The sequence below is a fragment of the Pocillopora damicornis genome, chromosome 5 (genome assembly GCF_964200805.1).
Source record: "Pocillopora damicornis chromosome 5, jaPocDami1.2, whole genome shotgun sequence".
Classification (NCBI taxonomy): domain Eukaryota; kingdom Metazoa; phylum Cnidaria; class Anthozoa; order Scleractinia; family Pocilloporidae; genus Pocillopora; species Pocillopora damicornis.
The window spans coordinates 16,397,191-16,423,387 of record NC_142674.1 but is presented as its reverse complement, the minus strand read 5'-3'; the positions used below and the strand labels follow the sequence as shown (position 1 = coordinate 16,423,387).

General features: G+C 39.3%; 1 protein-coding gene, 2 long non-coding RNA genes and 1 pseudogene across 6 annotated transcripts; 2 read left to right on the top strand and 2 right to left on the bottom strand.

Moving 5' to 3' along the window:
* The first annotated feature begins 374 nt into the window (after positions 1-374).
* Positions 375-7,994, top strand: LOC149045655 (uncharacterized; annotated as a pseudogene). The gene is made up of 6 exons (XR_016186671.1): positions 375-616; positions 1,239-1,457; positions 1,659-1,774; positions 2,123-3,172; positions 3,501-4,505; positions 4,963-7,994. The product of XR_016186671.1 is annotated as an uncharacterized LOC149045655 (transcript).
* A 5,770-nt stretch (positions 7,995-13,764) lies between these two features.
* LOC149045652 (TNF receptor-associated factor 5-like) lies at positions 13,765-26,194 on the bottom strand. Of its 2 annotated transcripts, none has more exons than XM_089207375.1 (5): positions 25,911-26,194; positions 15,136-15,603; positions 14,836-15,016; positions 14,554-14,759; positions 13,765-14,295 (listed from the first exon to the last, which is right to left on the bottom strand). In XM_089207375.1, exons 1-5 carry the CDS (start codon positions 25,946-25,948, stop codon positions 14,118-14,120), a joined length of 1,071 nt encoding a protein of 356 aa, XP_089063501.1. In that variant the 5' UTR covers positions 25,949-26,194; the 3' UTR covers positions 13,765-14,117. The 2 variants fall into 2 exon arrangements, with proteins under 2 accessions (XP_089063501.1, XP_089063500.1); XM_089207374.1 differs by lacking the exon at positions 25,911-26,194 and adding an exon at positions 16,653-17,220.
* LOC149045653 (uncharacterized) lies at positions 17,301-25,707 on the top strand. 2 transcript variants are annotated; one of them, XR_016186887.1, is made up of 4 exons: positions 17,301-17,506; positions 19,204-19,239; positions 22,797-22,854; positions 23,228-25,707. It is a non-coding gene; the product is annotated as an uncharacterized LOC149045653 (long non-coding RNA). The 2 variants fall into 2 exon arrangements; XR_016186888.1 differs by having other exon boundaries at positions 21,070-22,854.
* Positions 20,282-21,637, bottom strand: LOC149045654 (uncharacterized). The gene is made up of 2 exons (XR_016186898.1): positions 21,503-21,637; positions 20,282-21,340 (listed from the first exon to the last, which is right to left on the bottom strand). It is a non-coding gene; the product is annotated as an uncharacterized LOC149045654 (long non-coding RNA).
* Positions 26,195-26,197: the final 3 nt, after the last annotated feature.

Genomic DNA, 26,197 nt, shown 5'->3' with positions numbered 1-26,197 from the left:
AGATACTAGACGGGATAACAAGATCATGTGACGTGTAATTTAGCAAACTTGCAGAGATTGGTCGAGCTAGCTTGTCGCATATGACGGTACGTGCTATACATCGTACACAATGTAAACAGACAAAGAAGCAATTACAGCTGTCCCAATGAAAAAATGTACAACCGTACGTCTGTTTATAGATCATCAGTGTAGAAATATTCGACTCTAGGAACAATATTAATAAAACATTTCCAGGTCAAATGCTCCTGGAATAAAATTTATATATTGTCACGAACTGTTTCGCCACTTACTATTGCACGTGCCTCTACGATATTATTTTTAATTGAATTATTCCCGTCTAGTATTACGAATACCGAAACAGCGTTAGTGGAATTTGTCTCGTTTGTTGGGAGAGCTTTGTTTTTTGTCATGGCTTCGGCAACGTTTCACTCATGTAGTTTTTCTGGTTTATTACACGACGCCACACCCTGTGGTTTAAGCAGCGATTATCCAGGCCAAGTTGAAGTTCTCGCTTTAAGAAATTGTACAAGGGACATTTCGAGGCACTGCGAGCTGAATGGATTAAAAGCAGATACAGCACTTGACACTGAATGAAAACTGCTGTTAGCAAGAGCAGGTAAATCTTATGTACTGTCTTACCGTCTTACGTAGCGGCTAATAGTGGTGTACATTTCCATCATCTCTTTATCACAGACCTCACGATAGTCATGTTATTTTAAGAAAATCTTCGGGTGCTTTCCATTCAGCCCAAAATTCCGTAAGTTTCGGTTAGAAATCAAATGGAATGGACCATTTCGGTTCGGTCCTACCAGAATATTTGGGAACGCCTTTGAAGCTAGTCCACTTTGACCGGTCAGGCTATTTCGGTCGGTCGAACCGAAATGTCCCCTTCCATTTGACAAAATTATTGTCCCCAGTACTTGCGTACCGCTCTTTTGTATCCTGCTTGCAAGAACGATAAGCAAACGAGTTCATCTCTTTAAAAATCGCAGGCTTTTATCCACGGCGTTAATATTTTGCAAACCTAATATTAACGCCTATGATAGAAAAAAAGATCTTTATTCACCACCCCCACCCCCCCCCCCCGCTCCGCCACCCACGCACACACACCTGTCACTGATACACAGACTTTAAAGACTTTTTTATGAAAAAGGGGACCTCGAGATCTCCTAGCACACGAGCCTCTCAACTCGCTCGTGATGTATGCAATGGATAATTTTCCCTTTACCTTTGTTTAGGGGTATTTGCAGTGGAAGAGTCCCACTTGTCATTGACAATATGCCCTCGCCACAGAGCGGAATTTGGTATGCGCTGGAGATCCTCAAAAGTGAAGTGTAGCATTCCACTAGAAATAGCTGCTCACAAAACAGCCTCAGTCAAAGGCGATCGGCATTTGGACAGCGTTCTATCTGCATATATTTTAAACACTGAAGGAATACTTATTCAAGTTGGATCGAGTAAGTTTATCGTAACACATTTGTAGCTAAAGTATACGCTTTAATTTTAAACGAGCGAGGGCGTAAAGCAACATATGCGCAAGCGTTACAATGCCCTTTATTCTCCTGTTCCCCTCCCCCCAAAGAAGAAAATGGCTTCGAAGAATAGTAAAGAAATCGGCGATGGCCTTTTAACAAGGTTAACATTTATTTTTGCTACAGCTCTTTGCAGAATGTGCAAGCAACATTTCGCGGAGACAAACCAACAACAGAAAGTGACACCCGCACTAATGATTGAAGTTACTCCATGCTTAGAACTAGAGACTTCAGAAGCAAATGTAAGTAAGTAAACGGTAACCTTGGATACAGACAGTTATTCCAACATAACAAATGCCAAAATTCCGAAAGGGCTGGGTAACTGTGAATAACTGTAAACTTTGAAAATGACTCTGAAAATGATTTTAAGACGAATAGGTCACTGTTCGTTTCTTTAAATTCCTTTCGGTCTGGCTGGAGTGGGAGTATTGATAATGATAGCGGTATGCATGTAAATTCATATTTTCTTTTTTTAAAATGATGTATAACTTAAGTTTCGAACTATAATAAAAAAACTAATGCCTAGTGACAAAATAAACAGAAATATTGAAGTAACATTGATGTCTAAACGTCTTTTTTGTATGTTACAGAACAGCTCAAACTCATCTCCAGGACAAAGTGATACCGGTCAATCTGTTGAAGAGTTCGCAGAAAGCCTTGGACGTCTAACAATCGCTGATGACACCTTTCTGTCACCAGACACAATAAGCACAGCTTCCACTCAGAGTGACGAGCCCACACCTGTGATCTTACATGAGCCGCGCGAAAAGCTGAGTGAGTTCCTGGCAGCATGCAAACTTGAACCGCTTGGAAAGCCATGGCTTTCTTGGAGTGATTCCTCTGAGCGAACAAGACAACGTCAAACAAGGAGAGCCACAGAAATAGTAGCAACTGTGCTAAAGAGCGTCACCCCTGATAATGCTGGTGAACTCTGGCGACGTTTAGCCTCTTCTACGGCTATGAACAAGGCCCTAGGTGTAAGCGAGTTGTCACATTCAGAGCATTTGTATTTAGAGGCCCTAGCAGAAGCGTACCAGAATGCAACCAGCTGGGATACCCGTAGACAAGTGCTTTCGATTATGGCAGGGGTTGGAACTTTCAACGACGTTTCCCGTTATATCCCGGGGTTGACAAGATACCGATACTCCATGGCTAATCTTCATCGATCACAGGTTGGCCGAGGCGCTCAAGTTCCACAACAGCCTACCACACGAATACGAGTAGACTTGAGGCAGCTTGACCACTTTCTTGGTTTCATCACGAGCCCGCATCTTGTTCAGGACCTTCCATTTGGGCAAAAACATCTCAAGCTTTCGTCTGGTGAGGTTATTCAAGTACCTAACTTAATCCGTATGATGATACCCGAGCGAGTGATACAACAGTACACTCAGTACTGTTTGGAGATCAACTTCAAACCATTCAGCGAAACTACTATGAGACGGGTACTCTTTGAGTGCAGTGCCTCTGTAAGAAAATCACTGCAGGGCTTAGATTATTTTGCAGCTGAAGGTGCTCGCGCATTTGATGATCTCGTGGCCCTCGTACACCAAATAGGGGGATTAGGTTCCGGCAAGGAGTGGGAGACTACAGTTGTGCAAGCTCTTATGAAGGGCAAGCAGTATTTGAAGGGGGACTATAAGGTAATGTGAATTCTGACTCTAGAAAGACAGCTTGAATAAAACTAAAAGTAAGTACTTATTTTACCTCGTCAACAAAATCATTCCGTAAAACAAATATATATTTTGTACTCTTTTTCTTCACTAAATGGTGCACGTGTAACTAGCTTACATAAATTCTCGAGATTAACAATGCGCGCACGAGGATAGTTTTTTTTTCTGAGGCTAAGGTTAAAAGTTATTCGCCCCCTTACGTTAATAGTATATGTTAGATTAAAAAATCATTTGATTAACTATTATATTGAAGTATAAGCACAGACAAACAGTAATCTCAGTTTTGTTTTATCAACAGGTTCATGTCACAAGCCCCTCTAACGTAGCAGACCATTGTGTGTTGTTTGCTCTTAGCGACAGTAGTGATGCAGATTACCAGCAACAATGCAGTCACCAACACACTGATCTTTGTGACCGTTGTCAAAGTCTTCAGGAAACTCTGGCAAAGATTGAACGGGTCCTTGGCGAGACGACCTTTCCGACTCAGGACGCGAAAGACGAAGCGCTATTTATATTCCAGACAGCCCCGAGCTGGCCATAGTGTCATGGAAATGCCACATCCTTAGATCAGCTAACCAAGACCAAGCGAGAATAGATGCACTGGAGAATCTTGACTACAACACTGTCTTGATAATTAACGACTGGGCCATGAAGTTCCTGCCACAAAAATACAGAGAGTCCCAAACCGACTGGTTTGGTAAGCGAGGTATCTCCTGGCACGTTTCTGTCGTCTACCGTCGTGTGAGCGGGGTACTCCAGTGGCAGGGCTTTCTGCACATAGTCCAGTCGTGCAATCAAGGCATTGCTGCAGTGGTTAAAATCATGCAGGATGTCCTGAATACCATCAAGCTGGAGCACAGTGAGATTAACAAGGCGTTCTTTCGCCAAGATAACGCAGGATGTTATCATTCGTCGTCCACCGTACTCTCATGCCCAGTGATATCCTCCTCCACCGGCATCGAAATCAAGCGCAATGACTTTTCTGACCCACAGGGTGGAAAAGGTGCCGCAGACAGGCTCGCTGCAACCTGCAAGAATCACGTCAGGACTTTCATAAACGAAGGAAATGACGTGACCAATGCCGAACAACTGAAGAGTGCTCTTCTTTCGCATGGGGGGATAGAAGGAGTTCGAGTTGCTGTCATGCAAAGTGTTGAAGAGGAAGCAGTAGTAGATGACAACAAAAAGATTATTGGTATCAACAAATTAAACAATTTCGAGTTTAAAGACGAAATTCTCGTAGCTTGGCGCGCTTATGGTATGGGAAAGGGAAAAGAGATCCCATTGGAAACAACATCAGAAGGTTAGTCTAATGAAAATTCACAATCCTTCCTTTTTTAGAATTATTTCATCCTGCAAATATATATTTTTTTATAGTTTGAGTAAAAAGGTGTACGTTTATCGTTTGTTATAGCCTTCAGACGCATGAAAGGCATCCATTTCCCATCCTGGTACGCAGGAGGAGCGGGTGTCTGCCACCCCGTGGGGTTTTGCTTTGTAAAAGACTTAAGCCCCTTAGACCCTTTATAAATTTATAGTCCTTGATTTGTTCTGCAAAATTTTTAAAACGAACATTGCAGAATATGGCGGTTCTGAAGAACATGTCCGGTCATAAGATGTAAAAAGCAAACGTTTCATCTGTTCGCGCAGCAAAGTGGACCAAAGGGGCACTCTTCACAGGCTGTGCAGAGTGAAGTATTGAAGTAGGTGAACAGTGCTTTTTATGTAAATCTTGTTTCTTTATGTGTTATCTACTTCAGAGCATGGCATTGGTTGGCTTTCATCTGAGTTTTCTTCTGGAGACTTTAAACCCCTCAGCCCAAAACCGACTCAGTCAAGGAAGAAGCAAGAGACGGAAGTGGAGCAGGTTCATGATCCCACTGACAATACAAATGAATCGTCATCCGTGTTTACCTGCCCTCAGGATGGGTGTGTTAAGGTCTTTCAAAGGCTGTCTTCTCTCGAAAAACACCTATCTTTAGAGAAATGCACCAAGTCTTTAGAGAAACGGTCTTTGTTAGACCTTGCCAAACTAAACTACAAGTCCAGGTTGGAGGAGGGCACGACCAGTCAAGTTATTTCGTTTGCGTCTTTTAGGGATACAAGAGAGGCTACATCCGGCGAAGTAGAGGTAAAAGAAGGATGGGCGCTAAAGCCGAGCAAAAAAGCATATCGCTTTAACCAAAACCAGAGGGATTATCTAAATGCGAAGTTTACAATTGGTCAAACCAGCGGCAGAAAACTGGACGGTGATATCGTATCACGTGAAATGAGACGTGCACAAGGACCTGATGGTGTTCGTTTGTTCAAAGTATCCGAGTTTCTTACCCCGCAGCAGTGTACTTCATATTTCTCACGTCTTGCAGCGAAGGTCCGACGGCAAACATCCGACGATGCTGAAATCCAAGCAGTAGTAGAAGAGGAAAACTTTACCATGGCAAGAGAAACAATCCTATCCATCACGCTACAGCACCCCCATCACTTACGATCAGTACGATATCTGTGCCATGGCCAAGGGAGGATCTCTGGAGCGACTTAAACTTGGAATGCTTCAAAACATTTGTCAGCAACTAGAAATAGAAGTACCTCCCAAGCCTGTTCGCCGCAAAGCGCTCTACGTTGACCTGCTGAAAAAAGCCGTCATTAATTGCACTTGCCAGCTCCGTGGGAAAAATATGTAGAAACAGAAAGTACTACCCTGCTCACAGACGTTTTTCTGTTTTGGGAATTTGGTGCGCGCACAAGATAAGCGATTGCTCGTGAGAGAGGGCGGAACGCGCTTTTTTTTTTAATACGTGCACTCGACGATATCTAAAAATGAAGAGAGTCTGTGAACAGGCTAGTAAAGTACACAAATTGTAGAGTTTTGCCTAAAAGGTGTTCTCACTTCTCCTCAGAGGCTTGCTTCCAGGAGTGAATCATTCACCATTTGTTCTCGCCGGAATAACTAAGTCAAGAAAAAATCTATTTTGTTCATTGTTTTGCTTCCTTTACTTATTTTTGAAGTTTGTTTATGTTTAAAAGAGCGTTCCTTTTCGGAAAGTGAGATCATTTCTTGTTTGTCAGGGTGAGTCCTTGTTACAAATCAGTCAGTTACCTTTCAGCTCGTGACTATTTGCACGTTATAAATGTCTCTTCCCGCTCTGACAAATCAATGACACCTTATCTTATAAATGTGAAGAGGTATTTTAGCCTGCATAACAGCCGCTTTATGAGCCAAGCGAGGCGAACGCGGCATTTGCTCGAAGCACAAAACGAGTGCGAAGCGCGAGACGAGGGATGGAGAAAAATAAAGCTTTATTTTTCTCCTCCCCTCGTCGCTTATCGCGCTTCGTGCAAAAGCCGCTTTATGAGCCAAGCGATAAAGCTTTATTTTTCTCCTCCCCTCGTCGCTTCTCGCGCTTCGTGCAAAATGCCACTTTCGCCTTGCTTGGCTCATAAAGCGCATTTTATACAGGCTGAAGGTATTTCTGCAAGTTCTTTGAGTTAACCAAAGATAACTTTGTTTATCTTCGCTAAACAACACTTCTAGAGGTCTCTAGAGAAAGCGTTACGCGCGAGAATGTGGAATTTTACAACACTCCACATCGCGTATTCAGCCCTGCGGAGTGGTTCTCTTTTTCTCGCGCTCGCGGCGTGAATTGGTCATAGTTAACTCAAAGATTATTATTAGCCTCAATAGGCTTTTCAACAATTTTGAAGAGGTCTGGAAGGTTTTAAGGATGCGATAAGCACACGCAAGTTTGAAGTTGTGTTGTGGACAAGCTCTAAATGAAACTGAGAATTTCTAGTTACCTGGCTAGGGTTTCCTGGTTTCGGAGGAAAAATCATTAAAAAAATCCAAAACAAAACTAAAGCAAGCTATAAAGTTGACTTTTATGCTTTTTTTTTCTTTTTATGCTGTAGGGATTATTGCAAGGTGGGAAATTCGGGAATAACGAACTTATTAAGGAAACATTTGTGTTTGAAATATTTTGGGAAATATTATACCACTCTGAATCAAAAACTGTGATGAATGTCTTTCACAGCCGGTCAGCATATGCATGTGTCCAGACCAATACGAATATATAAATCAAATAAAGCAAGAAGGTCTGTTCTGTGAAAAGTGTATATATTTTTTTTACCAAAACAAAGGCCGAAAACAGAAGCTATTGAGTATTTCGTGACAGTTTGCTAACGTGACCTTGGCATGTAACTGATTTCCGGGTCAGTAGAGGTCATAAGACCTTGTGGTGGCTTGAAATCTTAACTAAACGAACTCAAAATTGAAGTCAACGGTCTCGAATGCATTTTAATTCTGCCTTTTCCCCCTGAAGAAAACTATTTTAAAATTGTGGTAACGGAGTTTCGTCAAGCGATGACAGCTTCAGTTCGAAGTTGCGATCTCAATGATTTCGCTGGTAGCAAAGTAGCTAAACAAACGTTTTTCAGTCGTCATATAAAAAGTTATTTACGGCTCTTACCAACACAGCTGAAAGCTAGAAATAACATTTTCATTGTAATAACATATTACAAGCAACAGTAAGTAGTCCTTTTACACTAAACTTTGCATTTAGTATGAATTCACTCAGCGGGCCGTCTAATTTGCATAAAGTTTATTAACTTAAATTCTCAAATTGCTTACTCCAGTGTCAGGGCTATATTTAATTTCCAGAGCTAAAACGTTCCTGTAATTTACTTCAATAGCCAAGGCTTTATTCTATATGGGTTTTACTAGGAAGCGGCATATACCAGAGGGCTTTTACAACGGTTAAAGTTCGCTTTCATTTTCTAACATTTCAAGAGACACAAATACGACCTTTTTAAACTTGTCGATTGCAAATGTTAAAAACCTCTTTCTTCAAATTTTCTTTTAGCATTTTAACCCTTTGCGTACCAAGTGGCCATATATGGCCACTTAAATACAGACCCCATTCGGGCGGCCTGAAAAGAGCACTTTGAGGGGCTGGAAACTAATACTACATTTCAATGTAAATTACATAAAGTCGTTAATTAGTTTTTTCGAGGATTTCTGGATCACTATTTGTTTCTGGGCAACCGAGCTCGATATCGATTTGTCGGATCACATTTAGTATCTGGGCAACCGAGCTCGATATCGATTTGTCGTACTCGATTACCATTCCTGCTCGATAAGCAAACGACGTTTGATAATCGAGCTCGATAACTACAAGTCGAGCTCGATCGCTAATCGAGTACGATTACTAATCGAGCTCGATTAGTTATCGAGCTCGATTAGTTATCGAGCTCGATTAGTTATCGAGCTCGACAAAATTCGTTTATCGAGCTCGGTTACAGTACTGACGAGAAAGACCTTATGGAGTGCGATGGAGTGTGCAAAAAAACCTCGATACCGACGGCGAAATGCTTCATAAGTTTTTTAGGAGATTCAGAGACAGGATTCATAGAGAGGATATGAAGTAAGTGGGGAGAATATTGAAAATAAATTTTCCCACGCTGCCGTTTTTGTTTAAGCGATTCTCTTCCCTAAGATCAGGACACCCTTTTTTTCGCTCGTGTGCGTTCCGGCTTTCTCTACGACAACTGGCATTTAGATATTACTTTGAACTTTTACTGTAACTTTTTAGAGGGTAATTAAAGAAAGGAAAAGACACGCATATGAAGCGGTAAAAAAAACTGAATATCGTCGCACCTTTTTTCTGACTAATAACAGCGTCATCTATCGACACAACAACATTCGTATCGCACTCTAGTTTTAAAATGTTACTATTTTTTCTCCCTAAGAAAGGATTACGACTGAATCACCAATATTTTGAACTTTTCAATCAAGTTTTATTTTTGAACACTGTGATTGTTGTGCGTTAAATACTTCCAAGATCAAAGCCCCGACCACACTTTCGCAGGTGCTTTGAAAAACTTTATTTTTCTCTCACAATCCAAAAAGAGCTTTGCCTCTATCTATGAAAATGAATAAACTGGTTTTTTTCTTTTTTTTTTTGCATTATCATAATTGTCATCTACGGCAAAAAAAAAAAAAGAAATGCAGCTAGATGATGTGTATAGTAAAGCCCTTATCATCCCGTCAAAAAAAGTGTTACAAGAAAAATCAACATCGGGGAATTCGAAAAGGTCGGTTTTCATAATGAGTTAAAATTCAAGTTGAAATCGCATATTTTAAAAATACGTCGTTTCGTTAGAAAATCTTTCCGGACCAGTGTGGTCAGTAGACCTAACCTATGTAAAACCTATTCAACATAGTCATGGACAGAGCTTAATTGTTTATTTACCTGTCTCTCCCAAAAACTGAAAGTAAAAACCGTAGCGTATTTACAAAACCGGATTATCAACTAGATATTGATTGGCTACAACGGCCAAAAAGTTCTGCATGGATTGCTGAGCGGTTCCCGCTCTCCACCGACGCCACATTTGCTCGTCGAGGTAGGACTGCAACTCTTCCCTCCTTATCCTCCGGCGTGTTTTCTGGCCCAATTTTAAACTGTTCCAGCAGGATTCGATTTCTTGGGTGTCAACCCCATAGTGACTGGGTCAACGAAGTTGAGTCGGTGGACAATCATTTGATGTGCACTTATGTTGTTAATTCTTTGGTCCGTCTGCCGGTAGGAGGCCAAGTCATCCGAGTGCACTTCGGTTCCAGGGAGAACACACCTTGAAATGATGGTATGGAGGGTGGCCATATCTCGTCTTTTCACTTCATCGAAGTAGCTTTTTGCAGATAAATGTTGTGTCGTAACAATCCCAAAAACCCATGTGTACCTTTGTGCACGTCTTCCCCAGTTGTTCTGAAATAATGAAAAAATATATATATTTCAGATGGATGATTTTTGTCCCATTGATATTTTGCTTTAGGCTTTATCCCAGCTATGGGTAATTATCATTCACCTGTATGAAATAATTTTGATATTAAAGCGCCCTGAGTGCTTTTTGTTGTCACATTCCCACCTACTTCGGCTTGCGAACCACATGTTCCAGAAAATTAAGGAACAGTAAGGTTATGAAAATATTTATATTTCAAAAATATTGAAATGATTGGAGGCGAACATTTGCCTAGTATATACTATATCAGTAATATAATATGGCACAAAAAGGTGATTTTTTTAAACTCATTTATTCCTGCTATAAATGGTTGCCATAATTTTTGTGTGCCAATAGTGGGCAAGTTGCTCGGAGGCGATTAGCAAAGGATGTTCAAAGTTTGAGTGCAGGCCGAGTGCAGGCGATCTACGACGCTATTTCCCGTGTTAGTATATACTTGAAAAAATAGTGATTTTTAGCTTTGATTAGTGGTTGAATTTACTCTCGTCGCATCTTACACCAGTCCAAAGGGCGTGATTGGCCTGTCCTGAAGGTTTCTTGGGTAGCCATCCTGTAAGCGCCTACTAATTTTCTTATCAAGCTTGTATTTAAATCCAGGTACCTGGAAATTCGTCGCTGGGAGTCCTCAGCAGAGAAGAAATAAACCTTCTGCAGGAGTTTGCCAAGTGGCACTCTGGGGAACTCCTCGAAAAAACTGTTTGATCTCACACTTCTTCTTTTTATGCATCCTCAGCAGCGCCTGTACAGTATTGTTAAGGAAAGACCCTTTATCGTTTTTGAACAAATTAAAATGGCCGGTTTAAGCATTCTTCTCCACTGAATATACAGACGCGTATAGATGCGACTTTTATGGTGGATGCTCTTGCTTCTAGAAGTTTTGAATTAACATCAAAGAGGTCTTCTACATCGAATGGGAAAAGTGCGCTCTAAAACACCTTAAGTACGTCGATAATTATTATTGTAACCCACGGTACTTTTAGTGTTGTTTTGAGGTTTTTTTTTCTTAAGTCGGTGTATTTATCACGTAGCAGTCAAGTGAAAATCCAAATTGTGCTATGAACACTTGCAACTTATATGACAGTTTTATGTAGCGGCATGCAGACGCATGTAAAAGTTGTTACTATATAAGTTGAAAAGGAGATAGATTAAAGGACGTTTGTGCCAATGCACACGCCCAATGAAAGAGGGACTAAAGCAAGTAATCGATAGCAAGTTCCCTTATAGGTTATCTCCGAAAAGCGCCTTTTCCCCGTTGTTGTTCTTCAATTAAATACGAAATACATTTATGTCAGCCCCGCGCGTTAAGATGGTAGCTGCGTTAAAAAAAAAAAAATTAAAAAAAAAAAAGATGACGTTTATTTAAAATTGACCGTGCCCTAAAAAGGAGAAGTTGCAATATTTGTGCGCACAAACTAAAAATAATTCATTATAATTGAAATGGAAATGCGAATTTTGGGCATATACTCAGTTCTTTAAGCGGAGAGGAATTGTACAAAATAATTACTTTACTATCTCGTGCGGTAAAAAAACGATACCTTCGTTCACAATTTAAAGCCTGCCATCTTTGGATAACGCCTTCATTTTAATCTCTTCAACAGGCCAAGGTGATTACCGAATTAGTCCCATTTTAAGTGTGGGTTGGATTTTTATGGAGTTTAAACGATGACGCGTTAACTTCGTGCCGTTGCAACAGTGTTCGGCAACCGGCCTACCGGCGTTGACTGAGGTTGAACTTTCAAAAAGAAATAATAAATGAACAACAGTAATAAAAAGATGTACCAAATAGTGGAGGGTTCCAATGGGGTGATGGCTGGTAAGTTTAAAGGATAAAATTGTGGCCACTTTACGGCTAACGGTTAGGTTTTTTTCCCTTACGGTGGTTACCAAAAGTATTTTTACTATTAACGTTTTTGACGACTACCGTTTAAAACTTTATCGTGAGGCCTTGCTCTAAAGCTGCATACTGACGTAAGGACTTATTATTTTCTTCTCCTTGTTGGAGTCTAGTCAGCTAGCAATAGCGAGAAACGGGTCTAAATTTCGATGATTTTGTGAGTTTCTTATTTTGTAATTGACTACATCACACTTATGCGAAGTATCTTTTTTTCACACGGTTGTTTAGAACAAATGAATAAAACCCCTTAGGGTGACCTCATCGTTAACAAAAGCAATTAAATTATTGCTAAGCGCGAGGTAAAACAGCCTATTGTTTAAACTTGCGACTTCCTCATCAGTGCCTTTTGTAAGGTAAGTGTGACTTTTTTTTCATCCTTTGTTATAATGGAGAAGTATGTTTGCCGTCGTCATAACAGACCAGAAACAAAGGGGGTAAGTTTCTAAAGAAACTCTGGTGCTGCGTCAGTGGGGGTAACCAGGTGATTTGATAATATTAACTAAGTTGAAATTGTAAATTGGCCACCTAAAAAGTTCAAAAGCTGACGTTTCGAGCCTTAGCTCTTCATCAGACTAATGAAGGGCTAACGCTCGAAACGTCAGCTTTTGAACTCTTTACGGTGGCCAATTTATAATTTCAACTTAGTTGATATTACCAGAAACAGAACAGTTTGTAATTACATTGATAACGACGATTACTAACAATTTAGGTTTATTCATAAAAACATTGGGTTGTTATGTACTCCCATGTAGGATAGAAGATATATTTGTATCTGGTGTAAATATTATCTGCGTGTGCTGGGCTAGCTTTTTGTATTTCCAATGGTAGAAAATTTATCCGATCAAATCTGTTGAACTCACCGATCATTTTTTTCTTAATTAATAACAAGTTGTGAGGAAACAAAGTCTTTGTTTATTGAGTAACAACAATTGGCGCTAACCGCACGGCTCCTAAAATACAACAACGCTCAGTAAATTAAGGCATTTCGTGTAACATCTGTATGGATAAGGATAAATGGGTTGATCTCACCAACCTTCCTTCCTAATTAAAAAAGAGTTATGAAGAAACAAAGTCTTTGTTTATTGATTCACCGCAATAAGCACTTATCGTATGGCCCCCAAAATACAATAACGCGCAATAGATTGAGGCGGTTTTTTTTATAACATCCGTTTACAGGATTTTTCAGCTATGATTCACTTACATAAGAAAGTAAACTGAGGTTAACGAATGTGTAGTTATATTCTCTCCAATGCTAGAGGCGACACGTGTTGGAATAAAGGAGAAACTACAACAATACGTCTTTCTTTGTGCTGCCCACTAGTCTTCGTTAAGGAAAAAACTATTTTGAATTCATGTTATGCAGGGCAGGGTTTTTATTCGTTTTACTTTGTTTTTTTTATGTTTTTTTATGTTTTTTTTTTTTTTTTAACAAATTCAAATTCGTGTCAGACTGGGTTGGTGCGAGGCTGCGTGTCGGCTTTTATTTGGTGCGGGATGCCTTTGATCTGTAACCAAACCGTTAGACCGTCTGTGACAGTGGGACAAGGGTGTTCAGATAACGGGGAAAAATGCATTTGTCAAATCATTTATTATCACGTGAAACACAGCGCAGCAAACGAACAAATCGAGCTTACTCATACTGAAGAGGGGGAAATTGACGAGTGTGTTTCCCATAATTCTTAAAAAAACATATTTGACTTAAAAAACCTAAACATTTTTGTATCGCTTTCAATATTTGTCCTCGTAGCTATCTTTCCTTCCATAACGTTTTTATCTTAAACATTTTTCCTGTAAGTGTACTTCTGTTTCCCAGAGGTATTTTTCAAATGTAAATAACTAAACTAAACTGGAGGTTGACTGAAAACTCAAAAGTTAGTTAGCTTCCAGACTCTTTATTTTTTCAATTCCTCACTCGTTACTAACCCTAAAATACAACAACGCTTTGACATCACCGGCACGCTTCTATCTTAACAACTGCGTGAAGAGATCTTTTCTAGTTAAGTAATGTGCCAGATAAGTGCTAAGAGAGGTATTACATACAGCAAAAAAAGCGGAAGATCTCAATGAGAAAGTACTGAAAATGTTTTCCATTCAAAAATACTTCTTAAATTTTATGGTTAGTTTGTTCTGTGCTTATCATATTGCCTTTTCTTCTAGTGCATAAACGATTTCCATTTTTTGCGTTATCATTTGCGACCTCGATACCTCTCCTAGCTAATAAATGGAAAATTACTTGTCTTCTTGTAAAAGATAATATGTCAAGACAAACTTGACAATCATAATATCTTCTGGGTCCATGTGATCCAGTTCACAGCGCGGGATATTTGCTGCTACTTCCCCCTCCTTTATCTCCTTCGCCGGGAAAGGGAAAACCTTCTCCTCGCAGGAATCAGGCATCAATACTATTCTGTAGACATAAAGCGTAAAGTCATTAATGATTTGTGGTGAATCATGATAAAGTTGATTTTCTTTTTAACAGTTTTTAGGTTCGGAGACATGGTTTTAGATTTCCTAACTCCTGTATGGAAAAATTACGATATTGATGGTCGTTGTAAAATACGCCAACTAAATGCAAGTACTTTGGCTTATCAGCAGCGATCATTTATCCTCTGTACTGCGTTCCAGAGCGAGAATCTATCCTTAATTACAAAGATGAGTCCCTAACCTCGTTCCTACTACCACTGCCGTCACTGCGGACACCAGTTCCAAGGAAAGTCCTGCAAATCGTATATGCGCCCTCCACCTGTTCCCATTCGGGCACCTGTACTCAGTGCTGAATAGGTGTGACCCCTTCACGTTATTCCATTTCTCTCCCCTCCAGCGGAAGGAGAACACTCCTCTTTCTTCCAAAATCCATCTCGGTTTGGCTCTCTGAAATGAAACCGAATGTTCAGTTCATGTTCATGTGATATCTTTTCTCATTATTTTTATAATTCTAGCGTCTCACCTTGAAATGCATTAGGCCCCGCAGACGCTGGACCTCCCCTTCCTGCAGAACACTGTGGGTGGCGGCTGCATTTGTCGAGTGTTGTGGCATGTTCTTCTGCTTTATTATGGCAGTGCAGCCAGTCACCGCACAGCGGACCGCTCTTTCTGAGCACTCGCTTAAGTGCAGTGTTAAGTGGAGCCTGCAAAATAATCAAAATAAGGACCAGGGATGAGCTGGCTAGTGAAACTTTTGGATATTTTGTTGGCCTTAAATAACCATTTGACTGTTGATTTCTTAATTAAACCGACAATATCTTACCGTGGAAGGCTTGTTCCGCAGCTTAGTGGGCACAGTACCCTCTTATTTGAGCAAAGGGAAGCAGTATGCTCCTCGAAAGATTCCCTGGTAATTTTTCTACCGCATTGCTGGCAAGGGAGTTTGTGCTTTGCACATTGCGCAGTGTGTGCTGCCATCCTCTCCCTTGCCACCATCTCTCCACAGCCATCATTGGCACACGCCGTTTGAAATTTTCCACACCTTTTCAAGTGCTGCTCGTGCTCGTGAAATTTTCCTTTCCATAGACAGCCGCTCTTATTACACTTGACATTAAAGTCTCCAATGATATCGTCGAGTGCGACATTGACGTGGAGGGTAACGTCTGTTCCGATCGGTGCTTTACAAAGTGGGCATTTGGGGAAAGTCTCAATGCCTACGAGTGTCGCGAGGCAGTGTCGACAGCCCGAATGCCCACATGCCAGAGTGACAGGCTTAACCATTGTTGATAGGCTTCAAAGTAAAAGATAATCAAGAGAGTTTAGTACATTTCCTTACAAAACTAGTATTGATAAGTCAAGTAATTCCTTCAAAGAGGCCCCTGCTAGCAAGGAATTCAGTTCAAACAGCTACAATTGTAAAAGTTGTCGAAGGAAAGTGGAATTTAACCATGGAACAATGATTCATAACTCAGAGTCAAAACAAACGCAGAACGTAAATCTGTTATTTGACAAATTACTATTTCGTCTAATTGGTCAAATTCCTGAGGGATGAGCAACATTTCTCTCCTCTCAGAAAGACAACTGCTGAAGTATAAACTATTTAGTACAGCTCGATCACAGAAGTAAGCAAGTGTGCGTTAATGATTTTCCTAGCGTTAATATTTAAACATCTCGTCCTTTTGCCAAAAGAAAATTACAATTTCGCTTATGATCTCTTTTCCCAGGAAATGCGAATATAGTTCCACAGTTAAAAAGAACTTCTGCCTTATGAATGCTCTGAATGCTGTCGGTCGTTCTCCTTAAATGTCAGGTTAAGCCTTGCTTTATTGCAGATTTTCACCTGACATCTTCAAGCTGGGTTTGGAAACCAGCGCAATTTGAAGTTCAGAGTTATGGTGGATGCTTGGCATACAGCTCTGCGTTGTCGAAAAATATAGACTTATCTGTCGACTTTTGAGCCTTTTTAGGAAATTAAGTGTTAGAAAATGTGCTTTCGTACATGTTTGTTGTTTCAGTTTAGATAATCAGTGGGCTAGATAGCCAAGTAAATTCCAGATTTTTTGCACTATTTTTCAGCGGAAATGTTGGTGAACCAAAGATACACCCACGACAATTGCGACTCGATATTAGGCTCTGTAAATTTGCGCAAAACATTTCGACGAATATCTTAAGTTTGGGAAAACAAAGAGACCTAAAAATTAAAAAAGTTCTTCCTTAACCTATCTCCTATGACATTTAAATTTCTTAACTACTCCACTGAAGATCTCTCTCTCGATGGGTGACAGCGAAAACGATCAGTTGCTGAAAGATAAAAATCATCACAAAACAAAAAAGACTTACCATACAGAACAGTTGAATAGCGCTCCGGGAGGAGAAGTAAACTCAAAATGCTCATTAGACATAGCGAATCTGGCAATGAATAAAGCAGCGAAGTGATCTAATCCAAGCAAAGTTTGCTTTTAGTGAAAGAACCAAGACTAACTGATAAGTAAACGATGTTTATAACCTTGTGAACCTCAATGGGAAATGTGTATTTCCTGGACAATTTGACACGTATTCATCAATAACAATTGATACTGATCTGGCAACAATCGATCTGCGAAATGACAGTTACCCAGGGTCAAGTTCCCTGTTCAAACAATCAAGTTTCCATTCTGCATGTGCGAGTGTGTGTGTGTATGTGTGTGTGGACATCATTTCCTGGAAAAGGGTAACTTGCCCGTTTCATGGAATTAAAGAACAACTAAACGAATAAAAGGGTGCGCTTAGCGGCATTTGCGGCAAACGATCCTAATATTGTTTAACTATCAATATAAATGTCCCGTAGCGACAGGCCTAGGTGACATGGGTGTGCCACGAAACAAAAGCCTTTTATTAATACGTATACACGTCGGTCAGTTTCATTTTCGGCGTGGTTTCGCGTCATCCTTGGGAATATTAGTGCAGCAAGGAGTTAAGCATTTTAGATTAAGTGTTTAACTCCACGAGATGAACCATAGCAAGCGCGCTTTCCAAAGAACTGTTGTCTTTTTGGATAAACGGCACAGAAGCGTGCCAAACAAGACTGAGCTGGGCAGGCTCGCTACCGCCAAGCGGATTTCTGATATATCGTTTACAAAGAACGACAGCTCTTCCCAAATCGGAGACTTACTGGTGAGAGCATTTCCTCCCCTTACAGGAAAAGACCTTAGCAGGTAAGTGCTGCTGCCTTCATAATCTGTATCGTAGGGTAGAAAATGGTTTCAGAGAAAAGAGTGAAAAGTACCGTAATAAAAGCAGCGAAATGCCGAAAAGGGGCAAGATTGGATGTAAACGTGGATGAGAGAAAACTAAGGTTGCTAAAATGTTCCTTTAGATGTCTTGCAACATTGAGAAGCTGTCGCCAGTAGACAGGATAAGCATCGGACATAAAAAACATTTAAACAGTTTGCTTACCCGTTTAAAAAAAAAAATCTATCCGTTTAAAGTTCCCCGGAAAGCTTTGGACTGTTTGCCTAACATTCTGTAATAGGCAGTTCGAAGTATCAATCTTGCGTTCGCTCGATACTCGCCGGTTCTTGAAATACAGAAAGACCGTATCTTATTTTGGTTTTATCTTTTGTGTGATCATAGTAAGCGAGTTTCCGTCGCATCCTTTGACAAACAAGTTAAATCGGCTACTCTCTTTCTGTTTATATCATCTTGATTCATCATTCTTGGTTTTATTGACAATCATTTTAACGGCCCCGCTTGGTGCGTGACACCGATTCGACCTTTTATTTGCATTGGAACTTCATTGCGTTATTTGACCTTGAAAGGTCTCGGCTTCAGACAAGGTGGCGGCATTGCATATGCAAATTTGTTTCGCGAAACTTCCGAACAGGAAGAAATGAAGTTCATTTTCAATACTAATAAGAATAAACAAAGGAGAAGATTATGAGTTTCTCGTGACACCGATTCGACCTTTTATTTGCATTGGAACTTCATTGCGTTATTTGACCTTGAAAGGTCTCGGCTTCAGACAAGGTGGCGGCATTGCATATGCAAATTTGTTTCGCGAAACTTCCGAACAGGAAGAAATGAAGTTCATTTTCAATACTAATAAGAATAAACAAAGGAGAAGATTATGAGTTTCTCGCGGTAGCCGTTCAGGATATTCAGCAGCGAAACTATTCTCAGTAAATTGCGCTTATTTCATGAATGTCACACGAAAGCGGCAGTAATTAACCCAGAAATAAAATGCGCAAGTATATGCCAGTTATTACTTTTCAAATTATCATGCTCAATATTTTCGCTTTAAAGGATAATTATCCGTTGTCACTCTGAAAGTTTTTCCGCAGAAGATCTCGCCAGCTCAACCACAGCCGTTAAACATTAATTTTAAGCTCATCGTTTGTCAATTTTGGTCAACCGTTTCTCGGTTTAAGCTATCCGTTTTTGGACTTTGGTCAACTGTTTAACGTTTCGGGCTGACCGTTTTTATTTTTGGTCAACCGTTTAACAGTGTGAGCCATCCGTTTTTGAACTTTGGTCAACCGTTTAACGTTTCGTGCTATCCGTTTTTAGTTTTGGTCAACGGTTTGAAGACCTAAGCTATCCGTTTTTGGACTTTGGTCAACCGTTTAAATTTTTTGCCATCCGGTTAAGCGGTTATGGCATCCGTTTAAACGCTCGAGTTAACCGTTTACTATCCGTTTACAACCGTTTTTCGAGACCGTTTAACGGAAAAGCGTTAGTGTCCGTTTTCCCGTGGAGGGTCACATTTAACTCTTACTTATCTAAATCCTCTAAAATTATTAAACACTTAAAAACAGCGTGAGCTGCGGTAGCATAATAAGTTATTTTATGTGTCTTCGTGACAGACACTTTCATTGCTATGGTCTAATTTGTTTTTTTTTTGACAAATTTTCAGAACACTGAAGAGACGACTAACTTGGAGTAGTCACTGGTAGGTGCAAAAGTCATAAATTAAAAAATAGAGGTTTAATTCTCGATTTCAGATCTGAACCCTTTAACTCCAGAGATCTGATTACGAATTCTCCCCTCTCGTTGCTACACATTTCCTTGTAAACCACTTGTGAGAATTTGGTGTTTTTAAATCAACATAACAACATCTACCTGATAAGTTTAGGTATTCTCATTACTTGTTAGCTAGATCATGAAGGAATATTATAGGGAGAAGTTAGAAGTTAATCACTCCTGGGAGTTAAAGAGTTAAATGATGACCTCTGTTTTTATTTGTAACTGTACTTATTTTAACATTGATCTGGTATCCTTACAATATTCCCCTTTCCTAATACCTCCAGGGCCACTGTTGACAAGCTCTTCCTAAGCCCTGTCCAGTGTGACCTGGTATCCTTAGATCATTCCCCTTCGTAATCCCTCCGGGCCACTGTTGACCAGCTCTTCGTGAGAAGTGTCCAGTTGGACCTGGTATCCTTAGATCATTCCCCTTCGTAATCCCTCCGGGCCACTGTTGACCAGCTCTTCGTGAGAAGTGTCCAGTTGGACCTGGTATCCTTAGATCATTCCCCTTTGTAATCCCTCTGGGGCCACTGTTGACCAGCTCTTCGTGAGAAGTGTCCAGTTGGACCTGGTATCCTTAGATCATTCCCCTTTGTAATCCCCCGGGGCCACTGTTGACCAGCTCTTCGTGAGAAGTGTCCAGTGCGACCTGGTATCCTTAGATATCCTGGTATACTTTGACCAGGCTCTTCTTATGTATTCTTAATTTTTTTTTCAAAATCCAGCTAGACAGTAAGCTCTATACGTTGTCCCCTTACCCTTCTCCTCATCCCAAAAAACTGTTATGAAGTATCCCCTAACCTTAACTCTAACCTGATGTTTTTAATTTGTGGTTAATATTAATACTTAATCGGATACTTCATGACAAATGTCATTTTTTGCTATGGTTATTCCCTACAATGTAAAGCTTTTTTCCTGATGAATTGCCCCACCCCCCAGCCTTCCTTGTCCCCTTAGTCCACTTATGTATTCTGCAGTGTGCTTTATTATTTTTATTTTTAGTTCATTATAATGATGGTCATAACTCATTCTTCAGACATTAATTTGAAAAGTAATTTGGGTTTGTTAGCTGTGAGATTTCTTCACTGTTCCAGGATTAAAAAAGTTAAGAATCAAATGATTTATGACTCCATTTCTTATGGGTCCTTTTAATCTTCCTGGGTGTGTTGCAGCTGGCCTTTCAACTTGTTCTCTAGTTATTGATAAAAGCAAGAAGGACATCATTTGTGGAGTTATCTTCCTCTCCAGAGTTGATGGAATCATTGTCATTCTCATTGTTACTATTTGTATGGCTTTCAGTTTGCTCTACTTATCTTCAGCTATGTTGGGGTTTTCACTGTCTTGCAAGGATTGTTTACATGTTAAATCTCTTTCCTTCAGTTGTGTTTGCAAACCAGGGCCTTCAGGATTCATTTGGAAAAGCCAATACCTTGCAAAAACCTCCACTGTGTAGTTCTTAGTGTTGTAGATATGTTAGTCAAGTCAATGTTTCTTGAGGCACTTTACCCCCTCTTGCAAAATTGTTTACCTTTGTACATTCTTCAAACCAATCTTTCCCAGCATAATCAGGGAGACTTTTTCCTGTGTTTTTGTGGTGGTTTCTTTTTTGTTCTCCTTTGGCTGCTCTGCTCTTTTCTTCTTATTGAACTGCATCACCTTGATATGCTGGAGGTTATCAACCACACATGTTGCCTTCATGATCCCTTGCTTTTCAATTTTGAGGCAAGGATAACAATTTCCTCACTTCTTGCAGAGCAGATGAAGTGTGTCGAGTTCAGGATGTTAAATGCAACACAGGATACAGACACTTGGAGAGAGAAGCCAAAGTTATTGAAGCATATTCAAGAAATCTGCGAAGACACCACATCAGAAAGAAAAGAAGTAATAAAGAAAACTATCGAAAATCAAAAGGAAAAAGAAAAGGTTCGAAATCGACATGTTACTAGAACAAAGTAATTGAGGCGGAAACCTGCTGGGTAATAATCTTCCAATATGTTTACTGCACCCTCCTTGCCTTGCTGTCCCTGAAAGAGAGTAGATGTTGAGAGTTTTTTGCTTGCTGTTTGGTCAAGATGTGACATACCTCGCACAGCTCTTGTGAAGATATCATTTCAGTTATGCCAAGAAAGCAGAACTACCACAAATATCAGGCAAGAACTTAGCAATAAAGTCAAGATGTGACATACCTCGCACAGCTCTTATGAAGATACCATTTCAGTAATGCCAAGAGGGTCAAACTACCTCAAACCTCCAGAAGTCAGAGATTAAGAGTACTCCTTCATGTATCCTGAAGAGTATGGCATAGATGAGAAGTACAAAAGCAACTCTCACAGATGCACAACAGTGAGGAAGAGCTTGACAATGCTAAAGATGAGGGATATTGCGCACATCTAACCCGATAAAATGTCTTTTAATAAGAGTACCTAGCTTTGAAAATTGTTGTGATGGAAACAGCCATATAAGTGCAGAACACATATTATTAAGCTGACAAAAGCATATAGTACATGTAGTGTTATCTAAACAGTACAAAATCCATGAAAATCCACAATTGCTAAGATACTTTAAAAATTGTTGGGAAAACAGTACAAAATCCATGTAAAATCCACAATTGCTAAGATACTTTAAAAATTGTTGGGATGAAAAGTCATGCAAATGCAGAGGATGTATAATTATATGAGCAGAAGCATGTTTCTATACTTTTTGTTTGTTTCTGAACATGTAGATATATCAAAATAGTATGAAATCATGTAAACTCTACAAATACTAAGATACTTTGAAAATTGTTGGGATGAAAACAGTCATGCATATACTTTTTGTTTATTTTTGAACATGTAGTGTTATCTAAATAGTGTAAAATCATGTAAACTCTACAGTTACTCAGATACTTTGAAAATTGTTGGGATGGAAACAGTCATGCATATACTTTTTGTTTATTTTTGAACATGTAGTGTTATCTAAATAGTGTAAAATCATGTAAACTCTACAGTTACTCAGATACTTTGAAAATTGTTGAGATGGAAACAGTCATGCATATACTTTTTGTTTATTTTTGAACATGTAGTGTTATCTAAATAGTGTAAAATCATGTAAACTCTACAGTTACTCAGATACTTTGAAAATTGTTGGAATGGAAACTGTCATGTATATACTTTTTGTTGATTTTTGAACATGTAGTTTCACATAAATAGGATACAAAACTCTACAATTACTGAGATATTCAGTGTGACCTCCCTCCTTCCAACATCTGATTTAGGGGGATGGTTCCCCCTCAAAGCCATTATTTTTCTGTAGACTCGTCTCGGACCCAACCCCTCCCACCTCCTCAACCCTAAGGAGTCCAAATTGTATGAAAGTGTTCATAAATGGGCCATTAGATTATTTAAACTCTCTGGATAATACTTCCCAGCGGCACCTACACGAGGGTGATATGCCACTCATCCCATGAGTGGCATACTACCCTCTGCCTATGTTTCATTGCAGGTGTCATTCAAAGGAAACTACCCCTCAGATGAAGAGGAACTCTCAGAGACAATGAAAGGTAAACACAAAAGTAAATAGATTATGATGACCAATGTTAACACCACCAACTTCATAATTAGTCTTAATAACTCTTACTCATAATAACTCTTCTTCTTTATCAAACTTCCTTGTGCAATGTTTGTGCCATGATGAAGCACAGTGAGGTACCTGTTTCTTCCAGTGAATTACCAAAAACATTTAAATTGTTTGTTAATTTTATTTGAGGGTACATCCCAAAATATTTCCAACAAGCCCCTTAGTTTGTTATTTTTATCATCAGTTGTTAGTATCTACACATGACCAACCCTCATTTTTGCCTTTATTCCAGTGAGCACATTACAACATTCAACTAATCTCTCATTTTTTCACCTTTTTTCACATGGAAACAAAAGATGATGACCATGAAAAGAAAGATGAAGGAGCCAGGATGGAGAAAAAAAAGAGAAAGGACCGAAGATCTCACAGGAATCGAAAGGGAAAGAGAAAAAGGGAAGATGCCAAACACTAGAAATAAGTTGTGTACCATCACTCGTGATCAGTACTACCAGTAAACTTGATCATACCGAGACAAAGGCAGATCCAAAATTACTACTAAATTCATTTTATATGTACCTCACCTAACCATAAGTTCACAAGTGTAAGCCATTAAATGATATTCTATTATAATTTAAGGGTTTTTTTTGTTTGATATACTGGCTATGTGTAAAGGTACACAACTTTATTCTCCACCTTTTCATTTCAAGTAGTATATAGAAATAGATAACATGTACAGTGGAAACTTGATTTAATAGAGTGCCAAGGGGCTGGAGACATTGGTTGGCTATATTTAGGGTTTGCTATATCGAGGTTCTGTGGCATTTATATTACTGTAACTTTAGCTGGGCTGAAACAGAAGTATTGTTTGTCATATCAAGAACTTCGTTGTATAGAGGTTCGTTAAATCAAGGTTCCACTGTACCATTAACTTACTATTTCCTACTTAACCCTTTAATCCCTAAGAGTGACTAGAATCTAATTTCTCCTGACAATATCATCCTTCAATCACACATAAGGTCATGAGAGTCTAGGAAATGATCACCAACTGGAGAAGTTCTTAATTACTAAACAAACTCTCCTTGTCAGCACCTGTGTAAATGTGTAAGTACAGTATAGAGAGTGTGCATACTGATGTTAGAGTGTAGAGGGTTAATGTTGAATGAACACAACACAGCCTACAGTACAACAATGTCTACATTCATTCAGAAAGTGCACTGTTAACCCTTTACACCCTAACATCAGGAGGGGATATTCTCAATACCAGTCTTTATACATTTCCCAAGTGTTATAACAACAAAAATTAGTTTAACAATCAAGAGTGTCTTAAGCTGATGAACATTTCCTTTGTTTTTGTTACCTGAATGTGTAATTCAGGGGTGATGTTGTAAGGAGAAGTTTGATGCTAGTCACTCATAGGGGTCAAACGATTAATCATAGCCCTTAAGTTTTTTAAGAAAGTTATTCCCTATAAAGTTGTGTTCATTCAGTTCAGTTAAGATCCATTACACAATGCCTCTGTTATATTTAGGCAGTAAGTATGTTGACTGAGTCCAGAATCTTAACCTTTTGACTCCCAAGATCTGATTGTTAATTCTCCTTTCTAGCTGCTGCATATTTCCTTGTGTATTAGTTACAAGAATTTGGTGTTTTGATCAAGATGACAACTTCTACCTGATAAGTTTGAGTATTCTCATCACCTGTTTGCTAAATGATGTATAAGTGTTATTAATAGGGAGAAGTTACATGTCAATCACTTCTGGGAGTTAAAAAGTTATCAATAAGGCTGTAAGGATTTTCTGCTAAGATCTTGACTAAAGGATCATCACTATATCTCTTACAAAGAAAAAAAAATTGAAATACTTAAGAGGTTGTCTCTCTTATTTCCACCCGGTCAATTTCATGTCAAAAATAATTTTCCCTGATATATAGGGGTCAGAATATGTTAAAGTTTGCCTTTTCAAATATATGGAGAGGGAAATTCTAACTTTCTTAGCAAACTAGAAAGGTTGTTAAGGGATCTGATATAAATGTCGTGGCTTAACTATGCAAATCAAATATTTTACAATGTTACAAAATATGCGTATTATTCAATTTCCGAGATGTTGTGATAGTCCCTACCAACTGGTGAAATAATTATGGCCCCTAATGCAGCCAGAAAATTATTTCAAATCAAACCAAATCTAACTTAGTTCTTTCATAAGTATAGTCTTTCTGTTGACAGAGTTGAAGGTGAAATTGGCAGGGTGGAAATGAGAGAGATGGCCTCTTAAGCTGTAAAGATCTAATTCTGGATGCCTCAGAATTCCTTGTTAGTTGTCAGTGTAGATGGGCTAGATGTCACCAAGGCTACATTTTAATAGTGAGACAACTCAACATTTTGCAACTCGCTAAGGCCAAAGGAACATCCAGTGACAGACAAAAATCCTCATGTTTACAAGCAATTAAGTACTTTTCCCAAGCTGCAAGCCTAAATATTCAGCTGAGTGTTTTGTCATTAGGAATGAGAGTTTGAAAAACACAGTTTAGTACCCATATTACTTTGCTCAGAAGTATTACCTCCAGCTCGAGGTTTTCGAGATACAAGTTTGCTTTAAAAGGTTGCTACTTTTGGTTAGTTCGGTAAGAAGGAAAGGAATTGCGTTGCACAGTGGTTGAATGGTTTATAAAATCTTGCTCTAAACCAGAAGTTGTTTTATTTGTTTTTAAAAAAGTATACATATATCACTGAGCGTTCATCTAAAAGTGACACAAGTTTATCTAAAAGTGACACAAGTATTCCCCTGCGTAGTTAACCATAAAAATTTTACATTTTACAATAAACTAAGGATTACCAAAAGTTTGTTCTTGTCTGTATTAAGTCCCATTCCAGCGAAGTTTAAGTTTAAGTTTATCCTTTTATACCCGAAATGACTACACCTGACCTGGGGTTTTCGTGCTTTGGGAAAATTTCTGTTTCCAATACATTTGCTCCCACTTCCTTTTACACCTTCCCTTTGAATGCTATCTCTGAATCTTAACGAAAACTTACGAAATACTCACCTAATGACCAAGGTTCTTGCAACAACACTACCTGCCATCGTCCTCCTCAATCAGTGTTTGACTCTTTCCCAGTCTTTCTCGTTAGTACTGTAACCGAGCTCGATTAGTTATCGAGCTCGATTAGTTATCGAGCTCGATTAGTAATCGAGCTCGATTAGTAATCGTACTCGATTAGCAATCGAGCTCGACTTGTAGTTATCGAGCTCGATTATCAAACGTCGTTTGCTTATCGAGCAGGAATGGTAATCGAGTACGACAAATCGATATCGAGCTCGGTTGCCCAGATA

Excerpts from the sequence above, each read along its gene's own strand:
- LOC149045652 (XM_089207374.1), bottom strand. The coding sequence starts at position 16,714 with ATGTCTAATGAGCATTTTGAGTTTACTTCTCCTCCCGGAGCGCTATTC. Across the intron at positions 15,604-16,652 it reads CTATTCAACTGTTCTGTATG|CCTATCAACAATGGTTAAGC; the intron begins GTAAGTCTTTTT and ends TTTACTTTGAAG. Across the intron at positions 14,296-14,553 it reads GCAGTGGTAGTAGGAACGAG|AATAGTATTGATGCCTGATT; the intron begins GTTAGGGACTCA and ends TTATGTCTACAG.